Source organism: Pelecanus crispus, chromosome 3 (assembly GCF_030463565.1).
Source record: "Pelecanus crispus isolate bPelCri1 chromosome 3, bPelCri1.pri, whole genome shotgun sequence".
Lineage (NCBI taxonomy): Eukaryota > Metazoa > Chordata > Aves > Pelecaniformes > Pelecanidae > Pelecanus > Pelecanus crispus.
In genome coordinates, this window is record NC_134645.1 from 61,644,142 (window position 1) to 61,658,695 (window position 14,554).

Consider the following 14,554-nt stretch of genomic DNA (forward strand, 5'->3'; position numbering starts at 1 on the left):
ACTAGCTGTTACTTACTATGGAAAAACCATATGGTTATACTTGTAACAGCAGCCAGAGCTCAAGAAAGCCATGGACAAAATTTGGTATGTGCTGCATTCAGGAGTTTGGTAGCAATAGCAGTATGACATTTAATTTTCTATTCAGGTTATTTGCCAAACTTTTTTTTTTTAAGTTAGAGAAATAAGAGCATTTTTCTTTTGAAAAGTATATATATATAAAGAGATGTATAAGGAGTACTCAGTAATGCTTATTTTACTTTCTCCTAGAAGCTGATGGACAGGTTTGACTTTGGGGAAGAATCTGAACAAAATGAAGAACCTAAAAAGGAAACTCCCACTTCCCAACTGTAAGATCAAGCTATGTTTCTTATGGAAAATGCTAAAATTTGCCTGACACTAGTTGAACATTAGGATTAAATAGTAAGGAAAATGTTTTTTCTTTCAGAGCATAAGTATACTAAAACAGTAGGAAGAGAAAAGACAGTTTGGTAAATTAATGAAACATACACATTTTAAAAATACTTAAGATAAGTTTGTGTGCCAGAAGTTTTGTTGACTTCATCTTAAAGTTAGCGCGTTCTTTGCTTTGTTAGTTATATTCATAGCGTTAATGTGATACTGATGATAACAGAAGGTGGAACTAGCTACGTTGTCTTCATTATTTTAGGTTTTTAGTTACATTTGAGACTCAGTTGTGGAGATGTGTTTACTAGCTGTTTAAACCAAGAGGAAAAACTGTTGGGTTTTTTTTTTTATTTAAATTATTTCATTTTAGGCCTTTAGTAGCAGAATCTGTGAACAACTCACTTTTTCACCAACTAGCTGAACAGCTACAGCAACAAAATCTAGAACATCTCAGACAACAGCTTCTGGAGCAACAGCAGCCTCAAAAGGTAAGAACTCCATCTTGTGGTTGTCGTAACAATTACTTTCTCCACTGATAAAAAATTCGTACTCTGCTTCAGGACAAAAAATGGTCTTGTTACTGACACTTCTCTTATAATGAAAGTCTTTGTAACTAGCCGATCATCTAACAGAAGCTTGCAGAGTAAGTGGAATAAGTGGAAGAAAGTGCTTAAAGCAGGAAAAAAAAAAAACATCCAAATCTGTGGGCTGTACATTTTGCTTCTCTTAGGAAAGAGTGCCCTTTAGCTGAGTGACTGTGCTTTGGTTGTTCAGCTCTTTATATGGGGGGAAAAAAGCATTTTCCCTGCTGTCAGAAAGAAGAAGGTGAGCACTGAAGTGATTATGCTCCAGTCTGTGAAGGGAGGGCAGCGTGCAAGCTGCTGCTGCAGAACCATCAAGAGGACAGAACACAGATTGTGGGTAACTTTCATTTCCCCTACCAAGCTTTAAGTCTTGGCTAATAAATGTCTCATTCTGTTGAAGAATCTGAACTAAAGAATAGAATCATGTATTTTCTGAGAAATGATTGATTAAGAACTGGTGCGAAAGACAGCCCAAGATTCCTTCTTAACTATGTGAATTGGGCCCTCTCTATATTGAAGAAAATTGGCTTATTTCTTCTGAGGTTAGTCCTCAGTATTTAGCCGCTCTTTTCCCCTCCTGATCCCAGTTCCTGATCCTATTAGGAAAAAAAAAAAAAACCACCAAGGTTTATTCTGTCTTGATACTGACCAGGTATAGAGTAGACTTTTTGTAAAGTATTTGGATCTAGTTTCACAGTAAAATAGAAAACTTAGATTGAAAGAAAGTCTAAGGGTCCACAAACTTAACAAACATCTGTTGGGGATTTTAGTTTAGCCTCTGCAAAGATGCAGTCGCTCAGCTTTCAATCAAGAACATAATTTGAGTTTTGAATTTTTGAATTTGAGTTTTTAGTTGTTTAGAAAAACAGTAATTTAATTTTACTAGATACTATTTGCTTATTCTACTTCTTTATTTTACTATGTTTTATTTTCATTTCTCATTTAAGTGCAGTAACAGAGAAAGTTTGTACAACATAGCTACAGACTAAATAGTTTTTGATGTTATCTTAGTAATTTCTGGCTTTGAACACTAAAAAATGTTGTAAAGGAATATAACTTTGAAGAGTGCATCTGTTTTAGGAGCTTTTGATGTGACATATCTAAAAGTAACTATCTAATTTGAAAATAAAAATGCTGAATGCCTACCTTATTGTAAAATAAGCAGAATTAGAGTTAACTTAATTTTAATCTGTGAAATCAAGTTACAGTACATTTATGGGTAGAAAGTTCATATGACTCACCCCCTATTATTTCATATTCTATTCCAAGTGCTCCCCCAGAAGCTGTTTTCCTTCAGGTCTGCTGAGCTTCTTGTCTAGTCAGTATGGAGAGGAAGTTTTATTTTCACCTCTATAGCAGCTAAAAGATACAAACTACTGCTGGAACTACTCTGTAATGACTGCAGCGTGTTATGAGGAAGATTTTCTTTATTTTCATGTTTAAGCATCAGTGATAAAAATTAAAGGAAAGAGAAGGAAAGATAAAACACAAAATTATTAAGCATCTGATTAGGAGCAGAGGGAGAGTAGGAGAGGATAGAATATGAGACAGAAGGAGCAACAAGAAATGTAGGAATTGATATCAAGAAACAGATTGTTGAAGAATAATTAAATAAAAGGAAAATGAGATGAAACATAATGTTAGAAGAAAAATACGTTAACTGAATTATAGTAGAATTTTTTTATTTTTCTGCAAACTGTCATTATAAGCTGTTTAAAAATACGAAGATAAAACAAAAAAAACTTGTTACTACATGTCATTCTGCTAACTTTCTACCACTGGCAGATAGAATGTCTAGCATTTGTTTAATTAAAGTGAAAATATAATGAGAATCACTGAAATGTTTACCTGTAATATTGGATTATATGTTTAAAATGACTTTTCAAAATTGTCCTGAGAGCATTTCTGAGTATTTTCATTGCATTTCCAGTATTGCTTGAATTTCTTTCATATCTTACAGATATTTATTCCAAATCTGTACAATCCAATGTACAGGCCATTATGGTTTTTTTTCTCTAGCAAGTCAACAATGCATTTAGTATTTTGCATTTTTTAATTTTGGTGTTTTTTCAGAACTGCTTGTTTTGTTAGCTCTCATAATTGACATGCTGACATAAATGACACAACACCCTCCCTTATCTTGTAGTAATTACTTGTCTTAAAGCACACACTGTAAGAAACTTTGGAGTTAAATGTAAATTTTTTAACCAGTTCAATTGGTATTGAAAATATTTTCATTGTATTAATAATAAAATATCATTTATTAATGTGTGTGCATGGGTGACCAATGGGTATCTTTCAGTGTCACGGTACATATGGCTGCCATTGCTATTGTTTGTCCTGTGAGTTTTTGTTTTCAAGCCAGCCAAATTAAGCAACAAATAGTGTACTTTGTTTTTTTTGATTCAGCAAATAGATAGTAATTTTTTAATAGACAGGAATATTAATTATTTCAAAGTTTGGTATTTAAGAATGATACAAAAAAAGGAATGGAATGGAGTGACATCTAGTTTAGCTTTCACATCAATAGGAAGAGGGAAAATAAGAGAAACTTGATAAATAGTTTTTCAGAGATATTTGAACAGTTGTTTCATGGTGTATTACATTTTGACACAGTAAGCATTTTGAATTATGAGGCTTTTTATGATACATTATTATTTGTTATTTAGGCAAGCCCTGAGGAGACTCAAGAAGGAAATTTTGGTTCAGAGCACTCTGCCTCACCATCACAAGGGAGTAGTCAGCAGCAGTTTTTAGAAGTGGAAACAAATGTAGATGATTCAATGGATATTCAACAACAGGTAAAACAATTTTAAATTTGATTACAGAACTTGAAAGGAAAACACATACTAAGATAATTTCAAAATGGGTAATATGGACGTATGCTTTCATAGTCGTATATATTGTGAGTACGTTTATTAAATGTTACTGAATGTCTGTTATGTCTGACCTCAGGACATGGATATAGATGAAGGACAGGATGTTGCTGAAGAGGAGATTTTTGAACAAGAAGAAAAGAAATCAGCTGTTCGTTCAAGATCAAGAACCCGTTCAAGATCTCGTTCAAGGTTTCATAATTAACTTGTATTAAGTAAATGAAGGTTTTCTGAAACAAACTTGCAATTTGTGATTATCATTCTCAATTCTGCATTTTCCAAAATTGTCATGAGCAGTTTTTGGCAATGAAAAAAAAAGTGTTCGTTTAATATTTGTGTGTTAGGCGCAGCCTTTCTGTATGACGGTTCATTTTGCATCTCTGTGGTCTATTTTAAATTTTTTAAGACCCATTCAGGTAACAGAAATACCTAACACTAGCAGCTAGTCAGATTTTCTATGGCAGAAAAGTAGATACTGTAATGGAACACTTTGAATGTGTTCTGTTTTCTTTTAAGTGCAAGGTGTATGTTCTATTCCTCACACTAATGGCATTAAGTTTATTTCCTGAAGCAGTTTGAGTGAATATAACAGAAATGTTAGATATCACACTTCAAGTTTGTAGTTAAAAGAAGACTGAATTAGAGTATTTTATTTTTTTAAGTCAGCATACTGAAATTAAGTATTTTGTAGGTCACCAAGAAAACGAAGGTCTAGATCACGGTCTGGTTCTCGTAAGCGTAAGCACAGAAAACGTTCACGCTCAAGATCAAGAGAAAGGAAGAGAAAGTCATCTCGGTCATATTCCAGTGAAAGAAGGGCTAGGGAAAGGGAAAAAGAACGTCAGAAAAAGGGATTGCCTCCTATACGGTCAAAAACACTAAGTGGTAAGTGGCAGCTGCTTACTGTTTCAATAATGTAATATTAACGGGAAGAAAGGCTTGGTTTGTCTTTCATTGAAAGAACAAGATTTAGCTTGAGTAGTTTAACCATAATCTTTTTGTAAGTTTTATTTCTGACGTTTCTTACAACTTAGACAGGTACATCATTTCATCTTGGAGGAAAGCAAGTATCATACTGTTGTACTGATGATTTTACTCATACTGTTGCACCAACGATTTTACTTCTGAACAGAGACTAGCAAGGGCTGTCCCTAAGTTACAATCTGCTTTCTTTTTAATGCTGTCTTCTGTGGGGCATTTGAAGACGATGAGCGCTTGATCTGAAAATTGGTATGCTGATAAGACATTTAAGTATGTGGTACACACTTTGGACACTTTGAATATCTTAAATAGAGGCCAGTTTTGTTAAACTTTTAGAGTGCTTTTTAAATAGCTTTTCACAGGGACATAGAGCCGAAGCAGGTGAAAATGTGAAATGAGTAATTTGCTATCATAAGACAGACCATAATGGTCGTATCTTAGGAAAGTATACAAAAGCCAACCAGATTTCTGCTTCTGCAGAGTGCTGCTGTGCACTGCTGTTGTTTCTACAGAGAATTTACATACTAAAAATAAGGAAGGTAGCAGGGAGAAGAACTTTCTCCACACAGTTGCTTAAATCAACGGGAATGTATTTTGGGATGAGCGCTAGAAACAGTGAAATTGGGTGCAGTCATTTGCGACTGTATCAGTATATCCCATTGCTGTTGTTAGCAGGACTCTGGATTCTTGGGATGCATAATTGTACTTAATTTATTTTTTTAATGATCTTGTGTTCCCGAATTTAACTTTCTTTAGATAGTTTATATGCAGCCTCTGATGTAGTTTTGCATTTGTTTTGTGTTTTAAAACTATATCATGTATCTGACAAGTTAAGCACTTCAAAATTCATTTTTGCAAAGGAAAGAGTGTTCTGTTCTCTTCACTTTATTATTTTACATCATTCCAAGGTGCCTTTGAACTCAGGACATTACTACAGTTTAGATGTGTATTTTTTCTTCTCTGACTTTTCACGTGAAAAGAGGCAAATCAGTTTTATGGTGTAGGTTTCTCCCAGCAGTCCACAAAGCAGGGAGCTATAATCAGAATGGATGGGAACTGGGAGGCAGGGATGTTAAGTAAACGGATGAACAGCAGCAGCAATTGAGGTCCTGTGAAGTGACCCGGCTCATGGAGACGAGACGTTAAGAAGGCTAAGCGAAGCGTGGAAACTTTGCAGGGGGAAATAAATAAATAAATAGGCAATTCACCTGATAAGCGTTTTACTTCATGAAATTTGTTCAGTGACAGTCACTGTTACCGCTTGCTGAGGTCTGAAGAATAGTTTCATAGAGCTTAACACCATGAGAAACAAAAGGGCCATTGACAAGTATGTGAGGAACAAGTTTTGTCCAAGAGAAATCTTAAAGCTAGTCATTGTCAGTACTACTGAGTGCTGCTGTCACTTGAAAATGTTAGTTGACAGAGGAATGCACAACACTGGTTTCCAGTTTCATGCACCAAGATTGATACAGGAAGGACGTGGGAAGTATCAAGATGATGACGAAGAAAGAATGTTTCCTTGGTTCAGGATGGGGCCAGCCCAAGAGATCCAGGTTGTCTGGTTTTGTTCTGCCTTAGACCCTTTAAGATCCTGGGTGGATTACTCAAGGTAGTAAGATACTTGAGGAAAACTACCAGTATTGGCCTAATATCTTGCTGATTTAGACTACCCTGTGTTAAGTGGAAATAACTGCTATAAGTTTGTCAAGACTTGCACACATAGATTGGGTAATATTTGGAAGACAAAAAGAATTGGAACTATGTACATACGGGAGAAGGAAGTTCAAGCTCACATGTCAGTGAGTGTTTATATTTGGTGAGGGGGACAGGGGTAGGCATTTGGGAGACAAATTGTGGGGATCTGGGCTTGTGGTGGAATCGACAAGAATCAGAATTATTATGGAAATCTTCAGTTCAGTGCTGGGCTTCGGCCAAGTTTGTCTTTCTGGAGTGTTCCCCAAAGTAAAGTAAAAGTATAGTTTCCATTTGTTCCAGTTGAAAATGCAGTGCATAATACTGCAGTTAAGTTCCTCCTGTAATACACTTCTAGCCGGTTAAAACTTAATCTTACTTTGTTAAAACTGACTTCAAATCCTACAGGCATGGTTTTTATGGAACATGGAATAGAAATTATTAGTAATTTCTCCTGCAGTTTACTTTAGCTAATAATCCACAGATTTTTTTTTTTTCATTTCTTTTAAAACAACTGTTTTGTTTAAAAGAAAATGAAACAAGAATGAACACTCGTACTGAGTGTTTGGTGTCTTTTAACCTTTTAACATTTTTGTTCATGTACTTAATCTCTGTATAGTAAGAGATTTACTATTCTTGCTTTTTGATCAGTGATTTCTGTGCAATTGTAAAGCCTTTTATATCCATGCTATGGAGTATTTTATAAGCTAACATTCTAGTATTTTGATTGATGTGAATGTGTCTCTTGACAGTTTGCAGTACTACTCTTTGGGTAGGTCAAGTAGACAAGAAGGCTACACAGCAAGATTTAACTAACTTGTTTGAAGAATTTGGACAAATAGAGTCTATTAATGTAAGTAAGCATGTCATCATGCATTTTCAGGGATTACAGACTAACAACTTAAACATGCTTATGCCTCTGAATTCCTTTTAGCAGCTTAAGCTTGTATTTAGGAGACTTTTTATCATGTTTTAAAAACTGTGGCTATGATACTTGCTTGTTGGTTTCCATGTACTGTCTTTTGAAGCACTAAAGACAGTATACTTGATGGTAAAATGGCTTTTCCCAAGCACTAACAATTTACACAATTTTTTAAAACAACGTCTTAACAAATAAAAAGTTACGTCTTTTCTCTTTTTGTGTTGTGGCACGGGGCTGGTATCATTTTTCCTTGGACTAATGGACACAGCAGTGTGGATAAACATCAGTTTCTTGGTTAAGTTCCATACAGAGGGTTCCTTAAGTGGAATCAACGTGGATAAAACATTTAGAAGAAAATAAATTGTACTGTAAACAAGCGTTTAGTCTAAAATGTGACAACTAAAAAGGTGCTTACAATTTCTCATGATATCTCATAGTTTCTCATGATTTAGTCATTTAGATGTAGATGTTTAGAGTTATACTTCAGTGTTGCCTATAATTCAGCTTCAAGAGAAAGTATTTTTCTCCCAAAATAATGTACCTTCATGAGAGAAATTTGAATTTTTGTCTCTAGAAGTTTTAAAGTGCTTCTCGTGCAGTTTCATTCATTTCAGATAATATTTTTACGATTTTTCCTATCACGTTAATATATTCAGATACATAATTAATAAGGAACAGTTTTTGTGGCATTACAGAATCTTTTAAAAAGCTTCATAAGTCAAAAAAACCCCATAGCCTGACATTTAAGCCTCATTTTGATTTGCAGGGACTAGCAATTAAGAAAGTTCAAAGGAAAGTAATGTAACAACCATAATGTCCCGGTGCCTGTTATACTTCAGAGGCAAACCATATTGTAAATAGTTCATCCTACGCATTCTATAAAGCTTTAAGTACCTAGGATAACATTGTTGTATATCTTAAACATATTTTTGTAACAACTGCATTAAAATCTGTCATCTTAAATATTTTTGTTCATTATGTTACTGTGTCCTTCTAAACAACATAAAAGCACACCTATATTTTATAACTTTTGACTAAAACTAAAATAAGCAGTTGTCATACATGCTTTGCAAACTTTCAAAGATTACCTGCCACACCATACTTTTCTTTCCTAAATAAAACATTAAAGCTAGTGGAAATCACGCTACAGGAATGAGGACTCTACACTTCAAAAATGCAAGATACTTTTAATCACTAGCTTGAACGTCTGTGAAAGGTTGTTGCTCAGCTCATGGTGAATTTGGAGCTTAATAAGAGGTAGCAACCTCTGCTCTTGTGACGTTGTCATAATATAGGTCCCAGTTCTTGCCTGCTCCATGTTGTTCGAAACTTTCATGTTATTTTTAGCCCCCATTCTTCAGCTTGCTGCTGCTTCTTGAAAATGTTATAACTGAAGTAACCTGCCAGTATCACTCTTTAAGTTTTGCTGATGCTCAAAATTGTTAATATTGCTGATTAAGGTAACAATTTTTTACAGTGTAAGCCTTTCCCTTTTTTGTATTAGTATTCACTTAGTGTAGTTACCTAATATGAAGTACTGGTTTTCCTACGTTTTAAGACCATTGCTTTTTTTCCATAGATGATTCCCCCAAGAGGTTGTGCTTATGTATGTATGGTTCATAGACAAGATGCATATCGTGCACTTCAGAAACTTAGTTCTGGGTCCTATAAAATTGGGTCTAAAATTATTAAGGTAAGTTGATTTTAGTCTAAGGATGCTGTCCATTTCAAATACAGTACAGTTTTAATACGACAGTTTGTCATTTAGCAGCTGTTCATTCAAACATACAATATGGAGAAGAAGAATGAAGCAGTAAGGTGTAAATATTTTTCTCTCTGTGTAAAATGGAGCTTTTTAACAGGCGATATGGAAGCTAGTAAAATTAAATTATGACTTGATACTTAGGAAATACTTGGAGAACATTTTATATACATGCTAATGATAAGAGTATGAGACTGTAAACAACCTAAGTCCTGTACTTGACCGCATGGATCACTTTAATATTACATTTGATAGTATTCTTCTAGAGTTAAGTATATGATTAAATGCTGGGGTTTTTTCTACTTTCTTTGATGCTTTAGGATGAGTCCTTGAAATACTGTACTTTTAATTTCCTTATATATATGTTAGAATTAATGTAGGACAAATTTAAGCTTTTTGATGTAATTAATCTTCCACATACCTGTTGTTGCAGAGGCCAAGTAAACTTCCTACAGGTTAATTCAAAATTGAAAACTTGTTAAAACTTTAATGAATAGATACTGAAGATTGATCTGCAGTGACAGAAACATGAAGGAAATTATCTGAAATATTCTGTTCACTGGTTAATACAATTTAACCAGATTCTCTGGTTGGGTTTTATTTTCAGATTGCTTGGGCTTTGAATAAAGGTGTGAAAACGGAATACAAGCAATTCTGGGATGTGGATCTGGGAGTTTCATATATTCCTTGGGAGAAAGTAAAATTGGATGATTTGGAGGGCTTTGCTGAAGGTGGCATGATTGACCAGGAGACAGTAAATACAGGTACGGACATTAACAATGATTATCCTAGGAAGAAAATGTGTTTTATTTTTGTAATTGCAAATCCTCAGAAAGTTTATTGGTTTAGGTAATATATACTCTTTTTCAATTTACATAAATTTTACTAGCTACCTGTTTACAGTATAAATGGCACGGTAATCATGAAATCTAGATTGTCTTTGTAGATGAGTAATTGATTATCATGACAATGAGCAGTTAGTGACAAAGGAGAATTAATTTAAGCAAGTTAATAAAGGTTAGCATTTTTTAAAACAGTTACAAATTTTCTGTGTACTCATTTCCAAGTATATAAAATATTATTTTGTGTAGAAATTATGATCTGCTTGTGATTGTGAAGAGTCTTATATTCAGGTGTAAGATTTAAGTTGGGGTTGGAACTTGTCCAAATAGGCACAGCTTAGCTGAGCCTTAAGGTATTTCTCCATAAAGTCGAAAAGACAGGAAAGCAACTAATGTTAGACCTTACCCTGAAACCCAGTAATCGAGTGGTTTGTTAGATATGTAAAAGGTTGACAAGTACTGTGTTTTCTTGAAACAGATCTAGCACCAAATGACTGGACTGTACTGGAGTAAGCAGTAGATTAAGACTGTTTTATAAGAGCAACAATAATTTTTCAGGTCAAAATGCAATCTTGCTTTGAGTAAAAATTGAATATAAATGACAGAAGAATTAAAACATGAAACATTACCAAAATACATTAACTGTGTTATACTTGAAATAGAAAACTTTTTGAGGAAGTGGCAGAAGGAAGAAATGGGGGTTGGGGTGAGGTTTGTTTAACATGAGGATTCTCTGTCATTGTACAGTAGCCAGCTGATAACACAGATATGTTGACAGCAGCAGGTTTTAGAAAACTGGAGCATACTCTATTACAAATTCTAAACAGAATGATTGGTGAAAGAACTTAGCAAGTTTTGAAAAATCAGTTTGTATACAGGCATAATTAAACAGAGTGTTGCAGGTGATTCTTTAAAATATGTAATAATAAATAATTGCTCTTGCTTCTTTTCATAATAAGTTTCAGGGTTATTTGTAATGACTCTATATAGATACTAGATTAAAATTTAATATTTTAATATTTTTAGTATTTAAACAAAAATAACACATTAATACCTTTTTTTAAAGAATGGGAAACAGCCAGAAGCTCAGAAGCTGCTAAAGAAAATATTCCAACTACGCAGAGTGCTGCAGTTGATAAGAGTACAGTTATTACAACGCAGACAGAAGCTTACACGCAGCCAGTCACCATGCTGCAGGTTTGTATTGGTCTGAGTTTGCAAAAACCCCCGGAACTGGAGGGCAAAGTTTTTATTCAATACAGTTAAAACTTTAATGCTGAGTTAAAGTACTAAAATCAAAAATACTTAAGTCCTGCATCCATGTGTGTTTATCTGTGAAATATTTTAGAGTAGAATCAGTTGCTGTGGTTGAGCAAAATCTTTAGTTTCATGCACAACATATCCTAAACTTGTGTACAGTCTCAAATGAAGGCTTAAATGTTGAAGAAAGAGCAGTTGGGGGGGAAACAAAAAAACCCAAAAAACAACAACAACAAAAAAACCCCCAACCTACTGGCACATAAGTTTTTTTAAGGAGAAATTAAAATGAGCTTACAGAAAGTATTTTGCTAATAGAGCAAAGCATCTTTCTGTAAGCTAAGTAATGCAATAATGCTTTTTTCACTTGTGCTTGTTTCTTCTCAACCTATGTGCTTTTCCTCATATCAGCTTTGAATGTAAGTTTAATTATTTTCTCAATAATTTTGGGCAGGATTTCATAGGGACAGTCTCATCTTTAAAAGATCTGATTATTCAAGTAGCGTGCTGTTGCACTCTATATGCAGTAATTCATGACAGTCTTTGATTCTCTGCTGTATTTTTTTCCTTCTGCTAAACCAGAGAATTTTTATTAACATCCAGTCAGTCACAAGATATTGTGGAAGACTCAAAGAATACAGTGTAATTTTTCTTGACTATACTACACTACACATGTTTATCAAGTATAAATGCAAATGCTTTTTGTCAAACTCTTTAAATCCTTTTTATAATGACCATTTGAAATTGTGAAATGAGAAGCAGTTGCTTAATACAAAATTTTTTGTATTCATATTATTACTGGTTTTTTTTCTAACGTGTATAGACATCTCCAATACTTGAGCTGAAATAAAATTACTATGAAAGTTAACATATTTGCATTTATTTGCATTGAATTTTGAGCTTCTTTTCACAAAAATTGTCTTCAGTCTTCTTATTTCAACTGTGTCCTAGTGTACACTGTGATCTGTATATATTTAAATATACATATCTATAGCTTTTATTCTGCTGCTAATTACTTGTAATTATGCTGCACTGTATCAAACATGTAGCTCAAACAGAAGTTTGAGAAATACTAAGTAATTATCAGGATTTCATCAGGAGTCTTAGCCTTATAATTACATACACTAAACTTGACTTTCCAGTACTGTTCTAAAATATGTAAATTTTTCTAATGAGTATAGAATCACTGTTTTCTAAGTGCTCTCAAATTGCCACACTATCTACATTTTCCTTTCTTTTCTCTCTTTCCCTTTCTGCATACACCTCTCTCCCAAAGGTAAATTTTTATTCTTCAAAAAGTGTAGTGTTTAACCACATATTTTTCTGTTCTTCTTAGAATAAAGAAAAGATAGCATGGGATTCTTCCAGTGTCCTTGTTTACCTGTAGTGTAGGTACCATTTCAAGAATGCAATCTAATTCTTCAGGGTGTTCAGAGTATATACAAAGACTTTGGCACATTTAGTGCTTAACATGAATTGCAGTCGAATCAGTTTATCCCTTTTCAATGTCATTGAATATTGTTAAGTATTGAAGTTGCTTGTTTTTTCTTTCCATGAAAAAAGATTCCAGTAGCTCCAGCTGTGCCTGCTGTTAGCTTGGTTCCACCTGCGTTTCCTGTCACAATGTCTGTCCCTCCTCCTGGTTATAGCGCAATTCCTCCTCCACCCTTCTTGCGAGCGAGTTTCAACCCTTCACAGCCACCTCCAGGTCAGTTAGTAGAAATGAATTTGAGTATGTAATAAGTACAGTCAGTTTGTGTGCTTCTACATACATCATGCTTTCTATAGTTTTCCATCAGCTACTGGTTACTGTTTGAGCCACTTGACCTTTGAATCTTTAATTTTAATCTAGTATGGAATTTCTTATGTCTAGCTTGATATTACTTTTACCAGTGTAAAAGTAATAGTATAATAGTAAATGTAATAGTGAATGTAATAGTCAATGTAAAAGTCTTCTGTCGAGACTGGAAATTACAGCAGAATTTTTTTTGAATTTTGGCAAAAATGAAAATTTAAAAATCCTTAAGATTAATCTCCTTTCTTTGGAAAATTTTGAAACTCTTAATTTTCTTCTTTGGATATTGCTGACAGAAATCACTTTTAAAGATGCACATGCAGATCATCTATAGTTAAGATGGAGTTGTTTTTGAAAACAATAACCACCATTGCCTCTTCCCATACATTTGTTGTTTGCTAGTCTTCAGTGATAGAGCTTTTCAGGATGACTAATGTAGGCAAGGTTTTACTGCAAAACTTTATTTGCTTCCCTTGTAATAATTTGTCTTTTTTTTCCATATAGGTTATATGCCTCCCCCAGTTCCACCTGTCGTCCCACCACCTGTCGTCCCGCCACCTGTTGTCCCACCAGTTGTCCCAACATGTAAGTTTGATTCTTCTAATAGTTGTTTGTTATGAAAAACTTAATTGTTTGATATACTGCTTGTTGTTTAACCAAAAGCAAGTTAATCCTGTGTAATGGAAAACAGCAACACAGAAGTTATTGTTTAGCTGGTTTAAGCAGGTATTGAGAAAAAGATTTACAGAGCTTTTCAGGTTGACTGAAAAATGATACTAACCATGGAGTTACTGGAAAAAAAATTACGGCAAATTAATCATTTATTATTTGTATGCATAGTTCAATATTTGAACCTGTCTGTAACAGATGTATCTTTTACTTGAGCTATTTGGTGTTAGTCACTGAATAATTGATAATAATTTATTTTTGCTTAGCCTTTTAACTGTATTCATTTAAAGTTTAAAAATATCTGTTGAAGAGCACTGACTGCTTAGGTTGCTTGCAGTTCATGATCTCTACAAAAAAATGAAATATTACTGTGCTTATTTAGGGTAAGAAATTATTACCAAAATGTGTAACACTTAGGGTAATTAATTTCACTTGTTTTGATTTATCAGCCTCACCTCTGCCAAAGTAATCTTGAAGGCTTGAATATATGATTACTGTGATACACTTCTGTTATTTCTCTACAGCTTTAGTGCAACCTCCATTACCAATTGCACAAGAGACGATGAAGGATGTTCCTTTTACTAGTCTTGTTCTACCAGTTGGCACAGTTACTAGCAATCTAGCTACTCCAACGTTATCTGCTGGAAGCGTTTTTAATCCTCTGCCAATCAGCAAACCAGAATCAGATGAAAAGGGATCACATCTTACAGACCTTCAGATTTCTTCCAGTGAAAACAATAGATCTGGTAAGAAATGTCTTTATTGTCCG

General features: G+C 34.0%; 1 protein-coding gene across 5 annotated transcripts in view; it reads left to right on the top strand.

Moving 5' to 3' along the window:
• Positions 1-14,554, top strand: part of SCAF8 (SR-related CTD associated factor 8) — a 104,184-nt gene that overhangs the window by 47,089 nt on the left and 42,541 nt on the right. For 4 of the 5 annotated variants that reach the window (XR_012830900.1, XM_075706729.1, XM_075706728.1 and 1 more), the window contains exons 8-19: positions 268-347; positions 776-893; positions 3,659-3,790; positions 3,945-4,057; positions 4,557-4,750; positions 7,291-7,391; positions 9,040-9,153; positions 9,830-9,986; positions 11,131-11,261; positions 12,885-13,029; positions 13,621-13,701; positions 14,310-14,531. Coding sequence is in view for 4 of the 5 variants with exons in the window: in XM_075706729.1 (XP_075562844.1) it covers positions 268-347; positions 776-893; positions 3,659-3,790; positions 3,945-4,057; positions 4,557-4,750; positions 7,291-7,391; positions 9,040-9,153; positions 9,830-9,986; positions 11,131-11,261; positions 12,885-13,029; positions 13,621-13,701; positions 14,310-14,531 (1,588 nt within the window). In the remaining variant the exon portion in view is untranslated. The remainder of the gene's footprint in view (positions 1-267; positions 348-775; positions 894-3,658; positions 3,791-3,944; positions 4,058-4,556; positions 4,751-7,290; positions 7,392-9,039; positions 9,154-9,829; positions 9,987-11,130; positions 11,262-12,884; positions 13,030-13,620; positions 13,702-14,309; positions 14,532-14,554) is intronic. The other variant, XM_075706730.1, reaches the window with a different exon arrangement.